The sequence below is a fragment of the Pongo abelii genome, chromosome 7 (assembly GCF_028885655.2).
Source record: "Pongo abelii isolate AG06213 chromosome 7, NHGRI_mPonAbe1-v2.0_pri, whole genome shotgun sequence".
Taxonomy (NCBI): domain Eukaryota; kingdom Metazoa; phylum Chordata; class Mammalia; order Primates; family Hominidae; genus Pongo; species Pongo abelii.
The window spans coordinates 119,206,257-119,227,385 of record NC_071992.2 but is presented as its reverse complement, the minus strand read 5'-3'; the positions used below and the strand labels follow the sequence as shown (position 1 = coordinate 119,227,385).

Here is a 21,129-nt window from a genome sequence, read left to right as displayed (position 1 = left end):
TAGAATCTGGGAGTGGCCAACCCTGAGATTTGCTCCTTGTCTATGAAGAACATCTAAGCCCCTGTCTCATCCTGTGGAACATAGGCCATACAGGGGATTGAGGCCCTGAGTTCTGGGTTATATGAAGGTTGCCAAGTGGAGGTTGTTAAGGGGAGGGTGTTAAGTGAAAATACTATGTACACTGGATATTTGCAGGCCATTGCAGTTTTCCTGTCCAGTCTGCTGCCACTGGACTGCAGGAAGGTGGATATGTTGTCCAGCCCACCACCACTGGGCTCTCTCTGCTGTTTGTGAGCCCCTAATAAAACCCCATGTCTCACGTCCTGGCTCAGGGTCTCTTCTTTGGCCTCTTGAACGTGGAAGCTTCTTTGTTGAGGTTAATAAGGGTTCAGCACAACACGGGGGCAAAATAGGAGTTTAGGAGGAACAGGTGGAGTATCTTCAATAAATTATCTTTTGTGAATGTTGTAAATACAACTGTGAAGTTGTAAATTTCCTACTGATAGCCAATATTAGAGAACAAATAAAGTGCATGGAACAGAATATCCAAGTGATTTTTCATATCTGAAAACACCTCAGGAAAACTTTATTGAATATTAAATTTAAAATATAGATTCTACAGTATGGTACCAGAAGGTTTAATTTTAAGAAAGGAAACTGTACCAGAATGTTCTGAGAGCTGCAATTATGGAACTGTGATTTGCAACCCTTGTATGATTATTCATCACAGAGAAAATTGAGATTTGACCTCATCCTCCTTATTCTCTACTCTGATCAACACCAAATCTGCCTTCACTTCAATTCCAAGCACTAGATCCATAGGGTTTCCCCTGTTTCCCTCAAGGATTAGCACTTGAATCTTAAAAATGATCAAGTATAAAAGGGGAGGATGAGCACCGATATTTATAGCATACCTATTCTGTGCCAGGCAATTCATGTTTTACATATGCCAGTTACCTTATTTAATCTTTAATACCGCCCCTTAAACACTACCTGTATTAAGCTGTTCTTGTGTTGCTATAAAGAAATACCTGACACTGGGTAACTTATAAAGAATAGAGGTTCAGTTGGTTCATGGTTCTGCAAGCTGTACAAGCATGTTGCTGGCATCTGCTCCACTTCTGGGGAGGCCTCAGGAAGCTTTTACTTATGGCAGAAGATGAAGCAGGAGCAGCAGTGATTGTGGGAGGTGCCACACTTTTAAACAACCAGCTCTTGCGAGAACTCACTCACTAGCTCAAGGACAGCACCAGGCCATGAGGAATCTGCTCCCATGACCCAAACACCTCCCACCAGGCCCACCTCCCAGGTTGGGGATTAAATTTCAACATGAGATTTGATGGGGACATATATTCAAACTATATGACTACTCCATCTTCCTTTTGACAGAGGACGAAATTTAGGCTTAAAATCATTAAGTAATTCCCCCCAAATCACACAACCAATTAGTGGTAGAGCAGGGATTTGAACCGAAGTATATCCAACCCCAAAGCCTGCATTATGTTCTCTCTATTAGTGGTTCCACACCCCAGCTTCAGATTAGAATCACCTGTGAAGATTTTAATACAATGCTGACACCTTGACTTTCACCCCAAAGCAATTAAGTCAGAATCTCTGAGATTATGTGTGGCTTAACTATTGCTTTAAAAATCCACAGATTATTCTAATGTGCAACTATGGTTGAAAAATCTCTATACTAAACTTAATGTTAAATGTCAAAGTTGGAGAATGAACACATTATTATGGATCTAATACTTATGTATGACTAATGTGTGACAACCCAATTGTTTATGATAAAAATTACCCTGACACATACCCAAAGAGCTTTACTTCCCATTGTATTTGCTGCTGCTAGAAATGTAATCAACATTGTTCTCTCCAACTTGAATTCCGAGTAGGAACTGAGCACAAAGACTCAAACCATTTTCTCCAGGTTACCTCCATAGTAAATGGAGAAATTGGCAGGAGAACAAGGGAATTTTCAGTCTTTTGTGTATTTCCCAGGGCTCCTCTTGAAACTGGGGTGGGTTAGAAATTGTTTTCCAATGAAAAATGAAAAATATCTTCAGCACTTTGTTTCAATACCTATAGTTCTGAAGGACTTCATAAAAGCTAAGAAAATTATGCTCCAGCTTGTAACTAAAATTTACTGAGAAGGAAAAAAGAGCTAACAAATTCTACCACCTTTGGATGTGTAGAGTTGGAGGCTGATTGCAGGAAGACATTGCTCGTGGCAGGAAGACATTGAAGTTTCTCACATGCCATCTTCCTTTCTCAGGATCTTCTAAGGGTGTGAGGATACAGGCATCAAAGACCCCATGCTGAGACAGCTCCATAACAACATGCAGATATTTGGCAATGAGGGTTCAGAAGAGGACTTGCTGTGGAGAAGAGAGAAAAGAGATGGGAAGACTCTGTGAATGAATAGAGAACACTCTGCAAGCATCCCAGTTCCTTTGGTTGCCCTGCAGTCTGCAGGTGCCAGGAGAAATCAGAAGCCACCTGGAAGGGCTGTCTGTCTGTATGGAGTCAAGGCAGGGTCTTCAAATCTATGCTTTCTAAAACAAAGAAATAACCTTGATGAAACAAATTTTCCCCAGAGGAAGGGGAGAGCCCACAGCGAGCTGGTAAAGAAGATGCCTGGAGCAGGCGGCATCCTCAAATGGAAGGCAGTTGCCCTCAAATCACTTAACTAGGATGACCTACTTTGCTTTCCTGTATAGCCAGGTCTGTTATCAGACCCTTATCTTGGGAGGCATCTTGCCAGAGCCCGGGGCAAGAAAAGGCTGATATCCAGGAATGCAGGTGAAATTATAGCTATTAGCCCTGTCTTAGAGTGTGAGGAAAATATGCCCTCCTATCCCTGGCTAAGTTTGGGTTCCCATGTCATAAATTGCCTCCCTCTCTGATAGCTCTGCATAAACATCCCAGGGACTCAAAGTAACATTTGATTTCCCAAAGAGAATATTTGCATTTGTAACTGTCAGAAATAGGAGAGATCATCAAAGCTAAATGAATTGGGCTATAAACAGTTTGAAATATGTCTTTAAATTTTAAAAAACATGTTTTTTGTTTGTTTGTTTTGGGGAGAGAGGATCATTTAGACTCAACAACAAAACAGAAAACTGTGAGTGCCATTTTGAGACAAGACCTACCTGGTCCTTCCCCCTCATACTTTCTGCTACCCCGTGACCTCCCTCTCTCCTTCCAGTCACAGATTATCCACTTGGTTTTGGAGTTTTAAAGGTGTGGTCCTGAGAGGGAGAGGAGAGCAAGAGAATCTCAAGATAGATTTGGAAGATTGGGGTAAGACAGTGAGGGTACTAGAGGTGCTTTCCCAAGTGAGTCCCCAGAAGGGAGGGAAAATATCCATGGAGAAGGGGCAATGTGGTTGGTCCTGGCTAAAGGGCCTGAATGGCAGAGGCTGTTGCAGCCCTGCATAGCACAGGGCAATGGAATAACTTCATAGGCCCCCAAACTGCATGGAAGCAGATAGGGTCTTAGAAGCAAGGGGTTGCTTTCCTGGACCCAGTGTGGCTTGGAAGCCACAACATGTTTCCTGTGCTTCCACAAGAGTGTAAGAAAACCACTGGGTAGGAAAGGACCTTGCAGATTGGAATGAGTCATCATGCAGACCAAAGTCTACTTCAGTGGATGGCAGTGTGGATGGATAGGGACAGATGTCTGGATACTCTCTCGTGTGCACCCCCGCCCCAGCCTTTTGGTATTCCTGGTACAAAGATATAACTCTTAGGAAAAGCGGAAGCCCTAAATAGGCTGAGATTAAGTTTCTTTCACCTGGAAGAATGAAGACTATGGTAGATTTTGAGTTATAAAACTCAGACAAATTTTTGCATTTCTTGAACACCTAAGTCTATGGACTGATGTTAGCACCAGCTGCAGAAATAAGCACCACTTTTCGGTTTGAATGCAGAAGGAGCCTTGTCTGGCCATAGGTCTGCCCTCTACAATGGAAAACATAATTTTAGTGGAATTTAGAGATCTTTGAGTAAAGACAGAAAAATAGCAAAGTCTGTTCTTTACCACCTCACTTTTTTTGTACAAATATTTGAAAGCATTTTTGCATTATACAATACAATTTGTTTCTATTTTGTGGCAAACACATCTGTTAGAGGAATTATTGCATTTTTCCCCCTAGAAAGCTGTCTCCTTAATCTTTCCACAAAGTCTTGAGAATGTTAGCTTCTTTTTCTATATTCTTGGAAATCACAGCGTGGTGTTCCTCCTGACGGCACTCCCACCTTCATCATTCTGTGCTTACAGTTTCACCATATTCCATTGTTCTAATGAGGTGACTGAGTGGAAGCTGAGGTTAGCAGATAAAACTTAGAACAGGAGCAGCCCTTGGCTCCTTTCCCTTGGAGGGGGCTTCAAAAGAGGTGAAGTTTTCAAAGATAGAACTTCAGGGAGAGGGTTTTGTGTTCCGGCTTCAAAGTGGCAATTCCTGCCTGAGTTGTCACCTGGACTATCTTACCATATTTCCTGGTTGAATGACTCCTCTAAATTTTATCTTAGCCTGGCCAAATGTCCCTGGTCCCTTTGATATCTAAGTCTTCTGGCCAAGAAGCAAATTCCTGTAGTTCCAAATCAGTAGCTCAAGTTCCTGGGACAGACTACCCGCAGGCCCTCAGGTTGCTGTCTGGTTGTCGTCTAAAAAGTTGATGTCACAGGCCAGTTGATATCAAAGAGTCCTGGGTTTAAAAACTGACTCAGGACTTCTAATTGTAAGGCCTTACACAAGTTATGTGACAATTCTTAACCTAAGTTTCCTCAGCTATAAAGTGGAGATTATAACAATATCCCACAATACCTCTGACAATGAAATAATGTGTATATATTGCTTGGCACCGGATATGGTTTGGATCTGTATCCCCACCCAAATCTCATGCTGAAATGTAATCTGTTATGTTGGAGATGGGACCTGGTGGGAGGTGATTGAATCATGGGGGGTGGTTTCTAATGGTTTATCACCATCTCCCTAGAGCTGTTCTCATGATAGAGTTCTCGTGAGATCTGGTTGTCTAAAAGTTTGTGGCACCTCCCCACCCTACTTTTCCTCCTGCTCCAGCCAGGTACAATGTGCCTGCTTCCTGTTCACCTTCTGCCATAATTGTAAGTTTCCTGAGGCCTCCCCTGCCATGCCTCCTGTACAGCCTGTGGAACTATGAGCCAATTAAACCTCTTTTCTTTATAAATTGCCCAGCCTCAGGTATTCTTTATAGCAGTACAAGAACTAATACAGCACCTAATAGGCATTCAACAAATAGTAATTCCCTGCTCCTTCTGCCTAAGCAGACATGGATGGGTTTGTGTATCTAAACTGTGGGACTTTACAAAGACTAAAATGGAATCTTTTGAGGCATTTCACTATAATCAATAAAATAAAGTATTTGTAATCATGTTTATTTATCTGCTGATTTCCTATTATGTATTTATCACATTATATTTTATCTGTCTGATTATGTTATGAGATCATTCAAGGTTGGAACTCTGTCTAAAATTCTCTATAAATCTCCAGGACTTAAAACACACTCAGTGAATGCTTGATAAGCAAACAAATGAATTAATAGATTCCTAATTAGGCATTTAGATGATGGATTTTGCTAATGCCCTTGTCCCATAAGTACTTTAAATTTAATAAATAATTGTTGAGGACATAGAATGCTCAACATAATGTGTCCTATGATGCTAAGGTCCTTACAGTAAAGTGGAGGATCCTAATCACTTACTAGACAAGCACAAGAACTTCTATAACATGAATAGATTGGTACCATAAACTATATAGAGAGAGATGGGGCATTTAGCAGAGGGAGAGATTACATTTGGTTGAGGGATTAAGAAAAGTTTCATTGCAGAATGAGGTAGCAATGGAACTGAACCTCAGAAGGTGAATGAGTGTGACAACAGTGACGAGAGGGATGCTCCAGTGGACATTTGTGCCTAAGGCACAGTGTGATGGATGTCCAGAGGGCTGCAAGTAGCCTGGTGTGTAGCACAAAGTATGTGCAAGTTGGTTAAAGCTGCAGACAGAGGGAGGGTTTTGAAAACCAGCCAGACTGAGAAATTGGGTAAGTTTGGCAATGAGAGTTACTAAAAATTTAGAGCAAGGAAGCTTCAGTTTTAATTAACATTTATGGAGTGCCTTCATTTTACAGATTAGGCAAATGAAGTTCAGACAAGTTAAATGATTTGCCCAAAGTCAGACGGATTGAAAGTGACAGAGCTAGAATTCTATTGGAGTCTCTTGACTTCCAGATCAATACTCTTAGCACACCACAGCCACTCCTCTCGCTGCGCAGCAGGATAGGCTGAACTGCAGCGAGGGTGACTGAAGATAGGGATCCCAGCTGAGAGGAAGGAGAGATGTTTCCTTTACATTCAGGCACTGAATCACTGCCACAAGCAAAGCAACCTCAAACATAAGATGATCTCCCATCTTCCCAATGAGAGGATCCAAAAAGATCTGATCTGAATATAGAAACTGACTGAAAGTGATGGAAGGAGCCAGATTTTGAAGTAAATATGGAGGAAACCAGTCTTAGTAAAGTCTAAATCTTAAGGGGTACAAAAATACAGTTAGAGAAAAGGTATAGGTCCCAGTATTTGATAGTACAGTAGGGATATTATAGTTAACAATAATTTATTGTGTATTTCAGAATAGCTGGAAGAGAAGAATTGTAATGTTCCCAACACAAAGAAAAGATCAATGTTTGAGGTGAAGGATATTCCAATGACCCTGATTTGATCATTACACATTGAAGACAGGCATCAAAATAGCACCGGCATTCCCAAAATATGTACAACTATTATATATAAATAAAAATTTTAAAGTTTAAAAAGCATAAATGATGAAGGCAGCAAGTGCTATAATCAGATTTGCATTTTAAAAAGATAATTTTGTCATCAGTGTGGAGCCTGGATTAGAGGCAAAGTGGGAGATAAAGAACGCAGTAGACTTCTACAGAAATCCAGCGGTTTTGGTGGCCTGTGCTAAGGTGGTGGTTGTGAGACATGAGAGGAAAAGACAGGTATAAAAGGCATTTGGGAAGTGTGGGAGAAAAGATTCCATCAGAGAGGGAGAAAGGAAGGTCAAGGGTGATCCAGAGTTTCTCTTTTGAGCAATTTTGTGTATAGTGGGTCGTTGAATGTCAGATGCAAGGCACGTTGATGAGGACAAATTTATAGAGCTAAGAAACTGGAGTGGTGTCAGGAAGGGAGAGATAAAGGGGAAAGAAAAGATGTGATAGCAACATAAGCAGAAGAGTCAGGAGGAGTGGCTGAGTTCAGGGAGATGCTGAGCTCAGTTTGAGGCACTTTATTTTCTCCTCCCCCTCTCCCTCCAGCTGAGATTTCAGCTTTGTCTTGAGAGTTAACTGTGTGCCACCATCAAAAATATTGTCTTTCTTGCTCTGATATTCCAGGAGGAGCAAGAAAACATGGTAATTACCACTTTGTAATTTCCTCTCAGGAAAAGCTAAGTCTTCTTCCAAATGAACATAATATTTCATTGACATAGAAAAGAATGAAAACAATCTTCTCTTAAAAACAAGAATAAACAAAGCACTCACAGCAATCAATCACTTCCAGGTCGCCAAAGGAGAAAATGGTTCGGTGATCACTGGCCTAGGAATAGGGTAATCAACCCTCCTTGGCTGCCTGGAACTTCCATGGTTTTAGCACTGCAAGTCCTGCACCCTGGAATCCCTCAGTGGGATTAGATTTGGATTCTAATCCTGATTCTATTGCTGATTCACTGTGAAAACAGATACATCTATTCTGAGCATAGTTCCCTCATCTACAGAATGAGGGGAAAGGGCTTCTTTATATGCTCTCCCGTGATGAGCTCCTGCAGTCCCACGAATCATGTATTGCCAATGACTGCTGAGAGACCACCTGTTCTCATCCCTAAGTTACAGACTTGAATTTCCAACTGCCTACTCGACATCTCCACCCAAATGTCTAATAAACATTAAACACTTTCATGCCCAAACAGTACTCTTTCTTGTTTGTTTTTTTTGAGATAGGGTCTCACTCTATCACCTAGGTTGGAGTGCAGTGGCACGATCATGGCTCACTGCAGCCTCAAATTCCTAGGCTCAGGTGATCCTCCTACCTCAGCCTCTCAAGTAGCTGGGACTATAGGTACATGCCACCATACCCAGCTAATTTTTCCTTTTCTGTTTTTTGTAGAGACAGGGTTTCACCATGTTGCCCAGGCTGGTCTCGAGCCATCTGCCTCGGCCTCCCAAAGTGTTGGGATTATAGGCATGAGCCACTGTGCCCAGGCCCAAAGAACTCTTGATTTTCTCTCCTAAATCTATTCTTCCCCATACCGTCTATTTCCCACAAAATGACATCAACCAAATATCTAGGAATCCTCTTTGATTTTTTCATCTGCTCTCTGTACCAATTCGAGGCCAAAACAGCAAGTTCTGTCAGTTCAACCTCTAAAATTATCCCAAATCCGTCTACTTCTGCTAACAGTAGTCAGAGGGATCCTTTAAAAATAAAAACTCGGCTGGGTGCGGTGGCTCACACCTGTAATCCCAGCACTCTGGGAGGCCGAGGCGGGAGGATCACCTGAGGTTGGGCATTCAAGACCAGCCTGGCCAACATGGAGAAACCCCGTCTCTACTAAAAATACAAAATTAGCCGGGCATGGTGCCGCATGCCTGTAATTCCAGCTACTCAGGAGGCTGAGGTAGGAGAATTGCTTGAACCCAGGAGGCGGAGGCTTTGGTGAGCCGAGATCACGCCATTGCACTCCGGCCTGGGCAACAAGAGCAGAACTCTGTCTCAAAAATAAATAAATAAAAATAAAATAAAATAAATAAATAAATAAATACAAACTCTAACTCCCGTTATTCCTCTTTCGAAGATGTCAAATAAAAAACTGTTTTAGAAGCATCTCTTCTTTAAAGGGATTTAATTTAACTTTCTTTGCCCACTCAATTGATGTATTTGAATACACATATTTACTTGGGTGTTTCCTGGATCTACAGGGATGTTGCTGGCCTTGTCACACTGCTGGGTATGAGTATTATGTCTGCCTGGAGAACAACATTGTATATTTGATGCTAACTTTTAGGCAGTTTATCTGTACAAAGGAGAGATGTGAAAGCCCCAAATTCACTGCCCTGCAACTCCTAACAAATCACATCTTTACATCCAAAATCATGTCTCACTTGCCAGTTACCAGTTTGGGGAAAACTACCTGCCAAAGAGTCTGCAAATGAAAGATGTCAAGTTTAAAGGGACATCATAAAGTTCCTAGAGCCCAAACCAACTAAAGAGATTTCTTCCTCTACATTATCTGGAGTCAGTGCTTCTTCCCAGAACCAACAAGTACGTGCTCCTTAGGATGGTTTCTTGAAGATATTACTTTCCTCACCCCAGGGATGTCTAAGGTCCATTTTGTGTTAGACAAGAAGTGCTTATCTTGAAAACAGGTTCATTTTGTGGTGGATGAGAACAAAGTACTTAAATAAAAGGGCCAGCCTTCTGGTACATTTACCCTTGAGAGCTGAATTTTCTATGCCAGGCTCGCTCATGTCCTGAAAATTTCAGGGCTGAATCACAGTTCAACAATAATAACCTTGTATTTACCTTCCTATGCTAGAGACTGTGCTAAGTGCTTTATCAATATGTCCTTACTAAATCCTCCTGATATCATGAGATATTTTGAGCCTCATTTTCTAAATGGGCAAAAGGGAACATGGGGAACTGAAATGACTTGCCAAGGTTACAAACCTAGTAGGTGGTGAAGCTGGCATTCAACCCAGGAAGTCTGACTTAAGGCTGCCTTATGGAGTTTTTGAGACATGAATTCCATCTGTGATCTGCTGAGCCAGTGATTCTCAAACCTGGCTGTACATCACGACCATCTGGGGAATTTTTAAACATCTTGACTCTAGGTTGTACCCCAGACCAGTTAAGCCAGAATCTCTAGGGGGTGGGACCCAGGCAGCAATAGTTTTTAAACCTCCTCAGGTGATTCCAGTGTGCAGCCGTATTGCCAATCAGTGTGCTATACAATCATAATTCTTTCCATCTGTTATTTTTAAATTTTATTATTATTTTTTTGAGGTGGAGTCTTGCTCTCTTGCCCAGGCTGGAGTGCAATGATGCAATCTCGGCTCACTGCAACCTCTGCCTCCCAGGTTCAAGCAATTCTCCTGTCTCAGCCTCCTGAGTAGCTGGGACTACAGGCACACACCACCATGCCTGGCTAATTTTTGTATTTTTAATAGAGACAGGGTTTCACCATATTGATCAGGCTGGTCTCGAACTCCTGACCTCAGGTGATCCATCCACCTCGGCTTCCCAAAGTGCTGGGATTACAGGTGTGAGCCACACTGCACCCAGCCTCCACCTGTTATTTTTTAAAACTAGAAAATAATTATATTTGTTGCTTTCCACAAGCAATAGTTAAGAGGCCAGTGAGTACAAGACATTGTATACCTCCTATATTTGCATTTCCTTTCTCTTTGGGGACCCAGCTAGCTCAGGCCTTCACTTTCCTATTCAAGAAGGAAGAGGAAAAAGTAGTTGCTATGGTACCTAGATAATGCTTAGATTTTAATATGTTTTTTAAAAAATATATTAGAATTACCTTCAAATGAATTTTAATATTGTGGCACAACTGGAAAGACTGCTACTGCTTTATTGCTGTTAAGAAAAAAAAAGAAACAAAGCTGAAATTTTGCAGAATTGTATCTAGGGTGCTATAATTGATCCTAGAGTGGCACTGACAACTTGGAAGTGCCAAGATGTGATGCTATACAAAGGGCTGTGAAGTTACTTGCATAGTGACAAAAAGGAAATGAACATTAATTGAGCACTTACTCATGGTTTAATAGACAGAACATGGGTTTTCATAGACAGGCAGACATGGGTTCAAATCCCAACTCTGCCATTTACTCGCTGTGTGTTTTTTTGTTTTGTTTGTTTTTATTTTTTAAGACAGGGTCTCACTCTGTTACCCAGGCTGATGAGCAATTGCGCCATCTCGACTCACCACAACTTCCGACTCCCAGGTTCAAGTGATTCTTGTGCCTCAGCCTCCCAAGTAGCTGAGATTACAGGCATGTGCCACCACGCCTGGCTAATTTTTGTATTTTCAGTAGAGACAGGGGTTTCACCATGTTGTCCAGGCTGGTCTTGAACTCCTGACATCAGGTGATCTGCCCTCCTAGGCCTCCCAAAGTGCTGGGATTACAGGCGTGAGCCACCGTGCCTGGTTGGCCTTGGGCCTTTAAGTCTCCATTTCCTCATCTGTAAAGCGGGGGCTGATAAGCCTTACCTGGCAGGACCGTATGATTGATGAGATAGTGTGCGAAGCATCTAGTATAGTATCTGACGCATGGCGATAATTATGATCATGTGGCAGACACCATGTTATCCACATTTGTTATCTCCCTTTATCTTCACAATACACCCTCAAAAAGATGCTATTATTTTCATTGATGGAGGTAAGCCCTGAGAGGCTCCACAATTTGCCCCAAGGCACAGAGCCATGAGACGTCCAGTTAGGATTGGTCTTCTGTACCCGAAGCCTGTGAAGGCTGGCTGCCATACCTTGCTTCACAGGCCATCCCATAGCTGATGTATTTATTAGAACAGAGGGAGAGAGTCTCTGGATAATGGAATCAAATTTAAAAGGCAAACAAATTTTCAGCTATCTTCCAAGCACATGACAATGTTATGAAAAAGTCTGTTTGGCTCAGAAAGGGCACTATCATTTACTGCTTTTCCTTTTAAGGTGGAGCTCTACCTGGAGAACACCCATCTAAGAAACTGAAATTGCAAAGCTTCCTCTGGCTTAAGTACTCCTAGCCTTAGCTCTATGCTGAGCTAAAAAAAACAAAACAAAACAAAACAAAAACCTGGGTGAGCCATTGTCTAATCACATCAGATGCACATTCCCAAGAGAATTAAGCATAACTTTTTTCTGCTGCTGGCTTTTATGGTCTCCCATGAGAGACCATAAAAATTCAAATTGTGGGACATTTTGAAGTAATTTAAGAAGAATCAAATATTGCTGAAATAATTTGGGAGCTCACTGCAAGGGAACTTGGGAAATATAGCCAAGCTGGGTTCCTAGGAAGGAAGAGAATGGGCTTTAGAGAACAGGTAAAAAATCCCTGCCACACAGGCCATCCAAGGGGAGGTGTGCAATGGTCATTTGGAAATATGGCATAGGAGCTTGGGATAGAGTGGAAATAGCATCTAAATTGTTGAGGCCGTGGGATCAGATGAACTTGTTAAGGAAAATTGGGTAGAGTCTGAAGAGGAAAGGTTGAAAAGGGAACCTTGAGGAATATCAGAAATTAAGGGACAGGCAGAGGAAGAGGAATCGGCAAAGGAGACTGACAAAGAGTAGAATCAGAAAGACGGGGGTGACTAAAAGCAGGGTAGCATTTCCAAATGCAAAAGTTGACAAAACTTTGAGGAAACCCATCCTAGGGCTGCCCTAAGAAAATACCACAGAACAGTGGGCTTTAAAAATGAAAATTTATTTTAACAGATGCAGAGAGGTCCAGCAGGATGAGGACTTAGATGGTGTCATTGACTTTGGCAATTAGAGTATTCATGACCCTAGAGTGTAGTTTCAGTTGGAGTAGTGGAATCAGAAGTGAGATGGTAGAGGCCTGAGAAGGAAATGCAAAGTGATGTAGTGGAGCTATGGAGCAGAGGTCTCACTGACAATGGAAGACTTTTCTGGCATCCCAAGCAACTACTGATTATGAAATCTCAATTAGTAAATCTGTACTGGGCACCATATTTCCTGAAGTGCCATCTTAACAATTTTTAGTTGAGTCAGCTATTGCAAATATCTTTCTTCATCAGGGAGAGTGACAGGCCCACTGTGTGGTGCTCTTAAGTGTGTATGCATTTTCCTTCTCATCCCAGCTCCTACTACTCACAATGCCCTACAGCATCCATTTATATCACCTGCCTGTCCCCTGAAAGCATGTAGTTTGTGACTTCTGTTAAGATATCCCTTGGGGCTCCTTTCCAAGTAACTTCTTATATCTAGAATAAATCAGAGATTCCCTCTGAAGCAAAACAGAACATTTATTTACTTATTTATTGGTCTTACCATCTTTTATAGTGGTACAATATACATAAACAGAACATTTATAGACTAGTGGCAGTGGGATGTATATCTCATGCTAGGGAGGAAGTGAAGAACTATCTACTGGTGGAAACCAAGTTGTGGAAAAGATGATGTTTGACTATGATAATAAAAAAGAAAGACAAGAGAGATGATGCTGTTTATATAGAAGCCTGCAACTACAACAATGACTCTACCCTGGAGATTGATCAAGGAAGCATCCAGTAAAGGAATGCGTTATTAAACCAGCTACCTGCTGGGTAACTGGAACTTAATACAGCTGGGAAAACTCTAGGAGCTTGTATAAAATACGTATCACAGCATTACCCCACCCAAGGTTGAAGGAACTCTCATCAGTCATTGACTGATTGACTGGTGCTGGGATGAGGATAGGAATGAATAAGCATCAATATCGCCAATGTCCTGACAACTCCTGCCATGGGAGTGGTGAGATAAAGACTTCAGGCCACAGAGAGCAGGTGCTGCAGTTAGAAGTCAGCATGGGTGCAGTAAAGGGGTTGAAGGGAAGGTAGAGCCAGTGGTGTCTGCTGTAGTCCTGTGCTCTTTTGTCCTCTGCCATTCTGATTCCTTTGAATCAAGTTCTACAAGTCTGAGTCCTGTCCCACAAATATCTGCCTCATAAAAACATGCAGATATTTTTCTAGGGTATTGTATTAGATTGCTAGGGTTGCCATAACAAAATATGGCAGACCGGTGGGCTTGAAAAACAAAAATTTATTTTCTCATAGTCCTAGAGGCTAGAAGTCTGAGGCAAGGTTGATTTCTTCTGAAGCCTCTCTCCTCGGTTTGTAGGTGATCATTTTCTCTTTTGTCTTCATATGGTCTTCCCTCTGTGTGTGCCTGTCCTAATCTCCTAATTTTATAAGAACACCAGTCATATTGAATTATGACCCATCCAAATGACCTTCTTTTACCTTACTTACCTCTTGAAAGACACTATTTACAAATACAGTCAGTCACATTCTCAGGTATTGGGGGTTAGGACTTCAACATATGAATTTGAATTTGGGGGGGACACAGTTCAGCCCTTGACAAGTATATATTTAAAAATGGACTTGTTTGGCCAAAGAATATACACATTTTAAATTTGAATAAGTTGGCTAAGTTGACAATGAAGAGTGGAAGAATATGCCTCTCCAGAATATGCCATTTTGGCATAAGGGTTGTTTTGAGCTAAAAGCACTTTTAAAAAGCGGGTGCAAACAGAACTTTTTTTTTTTTTTTTGAGACAAAGTCTCACTCTGTCACCCAGGCTGGAGGGCAGTGGCATGACCTTGGCTCACTGCAGCCTTGATCTCCTGGGCTCAAGTGATACACCTGCCTCAGCCTCCCGAGTAGCTGGGACTATGGGTGCATACCACCATGCCTGGCTAATTTTCTTTTTTTCTTTTTTTTTTTTTTTTTTGTAGAGATGGGGTCTTGCTATGTTGCCCAAGCTGGTCTTGAATTCCTGGCCTCAAGTGATCCTCCCGCCTCGGCCTCCCAAAGTACTGGGATTACAAGTATGAGCCAACGTGCTCGGTTCTTCAAGCAGAATTTTCTGACTTCTCTTTTTTTCCTGAAAGCATATAAAACTCCCATGTAAAAGATGCCTTCTCTGTACCAGGAGGAAAGAAATATCTTTATCACCAGAGACAGAGACAATTCTCTGTAAACAATCAAATTTTGTTAAAACAACTCTTATCTTTCTTTAGTTTTCCTGTATATCTTAATTACTTTTTCACAATTGCTTCACTTTGTCCAACATAGTAGGAAAGCATTGAGATTTTGCAACTTCTTTGGGCCGTCATTTCTTTATAAAGTCTCTCAACTCACATAAAACTTAAAATTAAATAAATCTGTATGTTCCTGTCCTGCTAGTCTGTTTTGTGTCAATCTAATTCTCGGGCCCTGCTGGGGTTCCTATGAAGGTAGAGGTAAAGCTTTGTCTGCCCTACACCATCCAACATAGTATCACTAATTCCATTTCAACCAGCAGTGTCTGACATTACTTCTTTCCCACACCCTTCCCAACACTGATATTATCACATTTTAAAAACTTTGCTAATCAGATAGGTTAAAAAGTGGCATCTCTTTTTTTTTAAACCCAAATTTGCCTAATTACTGATGACACTGAGGATCTTTTTATATTTTTATTGGCCATTCAACTTTCCTCTTGCCTGTTCATGTTATTTTCTCTTGGTTATTTGTTTTTTGCTTATTAAATTCTCATTTTTTTAATGTTTATCACTATACTAACTCTTTGATACATGGGCTGTAGATATCTTCTAATAGACTATTATTCGTCTTTATGTGAATGTTTATCATACAGAGATTTTAAATTTCAATGTGGTTACCTGCGCCCTGGATCTGTTCTCTTCTCACTTCCTCAAGGACTTTTTTACTCCATGGATAATGCCCCTACCCTTCCAGCTTCAACCTCACCCTAAGGAATCCTTGCGATTGTTGAGAAACATACTCTAGTATGTCCCACTTTTTACAACTTCTTGATCCGTCTCTTTCTCCAATTGCTGGCCTCTTTTTTCTTTGTTTCATAGCAACATTTCTCAAAAGACAGTTTTTTTCATTCCCTCCACTTCCTCACCACCCCTCCCATCATCATCCTCTGTAGTCTGGCTCTATGACCACCTCTCTGCTGGAATTGTTCTTGTTAAGATCACCAGTCACCTTCATGGTGCTAGTTGGAGTCACATCTCTGTTCTCACGTGATTTAACCTTTTGGCAGCATTCACCATGACTGACCATTTCTCCCTTCATGAAACATTTTTTTTTTAATGTTGGCTTCAGTAAATAAGCTCCCCGTTTTCTTCCTAACTGCCTCAGCACTTCTCAGTACCCTCTGCTGACTCTTCCTCCACCACCAACTCCCTGAATGTTGGGGTGTCTCCTGGCACAGCCCTAGACTTTTCTCACTAGCTTCTCATCAGGTGAACTAACTCCTGTGCCATTAAATATCTTCCATGTGTTGATGACCCCCAAATGCACAGCTCTACCCTTGACCAATTCCTTGAACTTTAGACTTGTGCATCCAATTCCCTACTGGACACCTCCCCTTGGTTATTGCATAATTAATGGGTCCAAAATGGTTCTTTTTGATTTTCACTGCCTCCCCAAAAAAACTTTTCCCACCCTGTTTTCCCCTATCTTGCCAAGAACCCTGTTGCTCAAACCAAAAAACTTAGGAATCACTCTGATTTCTCCCTTGACTTCACTTTCTACACCCAGTCCATCAGCAAGTCCCAATGTTTCTATTTCCAAAATGTTCTCAGCATCCATCTATTTTCATCCGTCTTTGCAACCATTACCCTATTCCTTGCACTGACATCTCTTCCCAGGACTATAGCTGTAGCCTCCTAAACGGTCTCCTGCTTCCCTTCCTGCTTCCGTCCAGCTCATTCTCCTATTAACACTCTTTTCAGCATTTATCCCCATCTTAAGTTACTGTAATGACTTATTTCTTTATGTTGTTATTGTCTGTTTCCTCTACTATTTTGCCATGTCCGTGAGGGTAGGGACCAGATCTGTTGTATCTCTCACCACATCCCAACTTCTGGCACATTGAAGAGTCTCAGTAAATACATTTGGATTAAATAAATGAGCAAGTGAATGCATGATTTTAAATATTAGGTAATATTCATAATTTGCTCAGAAAATTCTCCTGAGATTGGCCACTTCCCAGACTGGTGAAACAGGAGAAAAGGACCTTGTATATCTCAATGACTCCTGAAAAGAGTGTAAAAACAACATGTTTGGGAACATACAGTGGAGCAGGAGTTACAAGCTTAAACGTCTCTGGGTTCTGGCAGGTAACAGAAATGGGGAGGTTACCATGTGTAAGTCACAATGAGTGGTAGGGACCATCACAATCTGGAGACCTCCCAGCTCCAGCTAATGCAGACTCATCAGCTCCAGCCAGATGTGGCCAAGCAGCCAAGGCCCCAAGGGTGAGCGATCTTCCAATTTTTTGAAAGATGGAAGTATATGCATACAAATTAGAATTAGTTTTGTTCAATTTCTTAGACTTGAAAAAGAATTAGTTTTGGCTGTGAGTAATCATTTGAAACAGCAACTTAAATGAAGTAAAGTATATTTCTTTCCCACAAAAAGAGGTTTGGGGTATATAGTCCAAGACTCATGAAACTCAATGGAATTAGGGACCCATGCTTCTTCTAACTTGTTGCTCATCTTGGCATGGCTTTCATTCTCGAAGTTGCTTTATGGCCCAAAGGACTGAGGTAGCTCCAGCCATTATCTCCTCATTCTGCACACCAGGAAGCAAAAGGGGAAAGAAAGGGCCTGACTTCCTGGAAGCTTCTATGCCTCACTTTTATTTCATTTCATTGTCTAGAACTTAATCATGCCACAACTTCTAGCTGCAAGGGAGGCTGGAAAGTGTAATGTTTGTTCTAAGTGGACATGTGCTCAACTAAGAAAGAAGGGAAGGATGGATACTGGAGTTCTAAATTAGGAGTCTATGCCAGAGCTGGCTATTTATGTGAAATTCCTAAGTTTTCACACAATGACAGCTAAACACAGCAGCTCTGTCACCTGATTTCAGCAGAGGAGCTTCCAGTGTTGTGAACCCTGCTTAGGGCAGCAAATGTGAATGGGATGCACTTCAGTGTCACATGGGGCAGCCCGCAAGTCTGGCTGGTGAGGATCAAAAACAGATGCAGGTTAGCAGGACTCAGACAGGCAGTGCAAACGGGAGTGTGTTCAGGTACCCTGGGAGGTGGGGATGGGTTGTGGAAAGCACTGTGAAAGTGGGCCATAAAGGGTGAGGGGCTACTGTCTGTTATCTGTACATCCAAGCCATGCTCAGGACATTGGCAGCGACATGGGAGGTCCCTGGCTTCCCTCACCTTTAGGTCTAAGCAGTTATTCCCAGGGGTGCAATTTCTATTTTCTCTGAATTATAAAGTCCCTCTCAGTGTTCTGACCTCTCACACCAGGTCAAGGTCACTCTCTCTGGAGGGATAAGTGAGCCTGGACCAGACCCCAACTCCCTGAGAACCCACTGGCCCTTTCCGATCACTGCCTTCACTACCAGCCCTCTTCAATCCTCTCTCTCTAGCCCCTCCAATCACCCAAATTGTCCTTTTAGACTTGGACTCAGCCCAGCCTGAGGCTCCATGACAATTCCCCTCTAAATGGCCTCATCTCTCAGTTACACCAGACCTTCTTGCCATGGTGGCACCATGCGGTGGTAGGAAAAGAACTGAATTTGCAGACAGGCTTCCCCCACTTGAATCTCTGCACTAAAAGTTACTAGTTGACTGGACTATAAATATTTCCATAAGTGTAAATTGGTGCCAATAGCATTCTCCTTACCTACTTCACAAGGCTTTTTGGAGGATTCACAGGGTTCACTTATGTAAAAGGTCTTCATTTTTAAAAATAGTCTAAATAGCTCTGCATACAAATTTAAGGTTTCAGTAAAGAGTCTCTGTAACTGCCCATATATGTTTAAAATTAATGACTTTATTGACACAAAATTTGCAATGAAAAGTGTTATCCTAATAGGATAGTAAGGATTAGTTTCTGTCTCATACACACATGAAAAAGTAGCCAGATGCATTTTTAGTCACATGGTTTAACTTCTGGTTGCTGTCTCTGTGAAATCCAGATTGTTCTGGGGAGGGCCGGATCATATGCCCTGCATTTCCTTCTCCCCTTTAAGTGAGAAAGTGTTTCTATATAAAACAGAGACACTTTCTTAAGGTGATAAATTCCAAACAACATGCAGCAGTGAACTGTTGCAGAAACAAAGCTGTAAAGAGAAGCTACAAAGCACATCCCCAGGGAGGAAGAGCCCTTGAACTTGCAGGATCACTGCCAACTTTTGGCAGCTGGGGGCTCCTGCTGAGTAATGCCAGTGGGGACATATGAATCACAGGTTTTTCTTTTCTTTTATTATTATTAAAAACATTTTTTAGAACATAAAGTTCCTAAAAGCCCTTTCTCAAAGAATCACAAAATGATGAAGGTTTAGAAAAACTATAGTTTCGTGTACGGTAAAGTCTTGTACAGTGATTAGAACACCTAGTTTAAGACACACACCTACCCTGAATACAAAAGATCCCATTGCAGAGTGATTTGCAACACACACTATACCTTAAGGGTCTAATTCAGTCTCCTAGTTATGAAGTCACTGTTAGATTCAGGATAGATAGTCACGACTAACCAGACCCCAAATCCCTCAACATCTGCATAGTACCTGGCACAGGATGGACATTTAATGTTTAGTGAATAAATATACAATCTGCCAATGGAAGGAAGGAAGGAAAAATGACACTACCCACTTGTGTTTGAAGAATAACAGAGTTAGCAGATAAGGAGATTGCGTATCTGACTTTTGACCTGCATGTCAGTTCTCTGGACTATGTTACATAAACATAACACCAATAGGCTGCCTATTTCTGCTAAAAATGGAATTTATTGGTATAGTTTGGCACAACTTTAGTCCTATCTTTCCCAGTCCCAGGCATGTTAACAATCCTTGAAAAATCTGCTACATTACTTTGGAGGAAAATACTTCCAGATGAACATGTTTCAAGACATACTAGAAAATTATTACTATCAAAACATCCTTTTTCTGTGTCAGCTACCTCATTTCTAATGCAGTGCACATCAATCTAATGTCAGTGTGAATACACATCAACCAGGTGCTGGCTTTCTAAAGTGATTCCTTTCAGATGCCAAAATGACAGTCCTGGGGCAGTGTACAGAGAGGCCAAGGGGAAGCCATGCCTGCTGCCACATGTCTCTGGATCATCTCCCTCTCCTACGCAGTGTTCAATCTTTGATTAACAATTGCAAGTGACCCCGATAGAGGGGGAAGACAGTCAAGAAGACAAGCAAAGGGAACTGGAAAGCTATGCAAAATTGCAATGTCTGGCTGAGCCCTGAGGGGTATCCTTATTTGGATGCATTGGCCACAAGCATGGTGACATTAAGGACTGGAGGCCAACATGGACACCAGAATAGGAGGACTTTCCAGGCAGATGAGGAGCAGGTATGACTGCTTCACAGACACCTCCCAAAGACATGCCATGGGCAGTGGGTTGGTGCATGGGAAACTGGATCTGATCTGTCTCATACCAAGCTAAGGAAACAAGGATAACAAGGAGTTTTCCTGTACCTTGATTTTTTCAATATGTGGGTTTAGAGTTGGATGAAAGCCAGCTTTTAAGTGAACCTGGTAAGATTTGTAATGACAACATTTAAAATGAAAGAAGGAAAGAATAAGCTTGCCTGAAGCAGAACACACTATCATAGGCAGGAGAATTATGGCACTAAGGTGTGACTCTTTCACCCAGAAAATGCATTCCTACTTTTCTGTTTCATAAACTGACCTGTAGCTTTAATTCACTACTTTTACACCAGACCATATTACAGGAGTTGCAAAGAGACAAACTGAACTGCACATTTGCAGTTTATTAACATATGTAAGCACTGTGCCAATACATTTACATGATAAGTAGAAGGCTCAGAAGGTCCCAACAAATCAGGCAGCAGTTTGCTGCCAGGTAAGACAGTCTTGCCAGGGACTCAGTAGCATTCAGGTCCAGCAAGGGGCAGCCACTTCTTCAAGGTTCTTTGATGAGATCCAGTGCCGTGAAGGACACTGAAGAAGTCCATCTGCCCTTCTGCTTGGACTCTCTGCTAGTTGACACAGTTCTTTGTGATTCTTCGACTTCTGTCCATCTGTTGGATGCTATCTGTTACATTAATGGTGACTTCTTTTGCAGACATTCTCTTAGCATCTCTTTTAGCCTGTTAAGTTGAAAACAGTAAATTGAGTTACTAGGAAACCAAAGAAAATGACCGAGGCAAGTCTCAATCAATTTAGAGGTTTATTGTGCCATAGTTGAGAATGTGCCTGGGAAAAAGGAACACAAATCACAGGAACATTTGTGATCTGTGCAAAAATTCCCAAAGAAGGTTTGAGGACTTCAATATTTAAGGGG

The 21,129-nt window shown here is 41.7% G+C and overlaps 2 protein-coding genes across 37 annotated transcripts in view; one reads left to right on the top strand and one right to left on the bottom strand.

Annotated features, from left to right (window-relative positions):
• Positions 1-21,129, top strand: part of LOC134761961 (uncharacterized) — a 159,082-nt gene that overhangs the window by 48,325 nt on the left and 89,628 nt on the right. For 3 of the 35 annotated variants that reach the window (XR_010141261.1, XR_010141250.1, XR_010141252.1), the window contains one exon: positions 6,678-7,563. The exons of 20 other annotated variants lie outside the window; for them this stretch is intronic. Coding sequence is in view for 2 of the 15 variants with exons in the window: in XM_063726740.1 (XP_063582810.1) it covers positions 20,037-20,174 (138 nt within the window). In the remaining 13 variants the exon portion in view is untranslated. Of the gene's footprint in view, positions 1-2,278; positions 5,423-6,677; positions 7,564-14,568; positions 17,104-17,184; positions 17,836-19,854; positions 20,175-21,129 lie in introns of those variants that run through there. 12 more of the 35 variants (XR_010141251.1, XR_010141248.1, XR_010141267.1 and 9 more) reach the window with 7 other exon arrangements.
• Positions 18,621-21,129, bottom strand: part of BAALC (BAALC binder of MAP3K1 and KLF4) — a 97,875-nt gene continuing 95,366 nt past the window's right edge. For both annotated transcript variants that reach the window (XM_024250963.3, XM_009244008.4), the window contains one exon: positions 18,621-20,935. In XM_024250963.3, the coding sequence (XP_024106731.1) occupies positions 20,931-20,935 (5 nt within the window). In that variant the 3' untranslated portion in view covers positions 18,621-20,930. The remainder of the gene's footprint in view (positions 20,936-21,129) is intronic.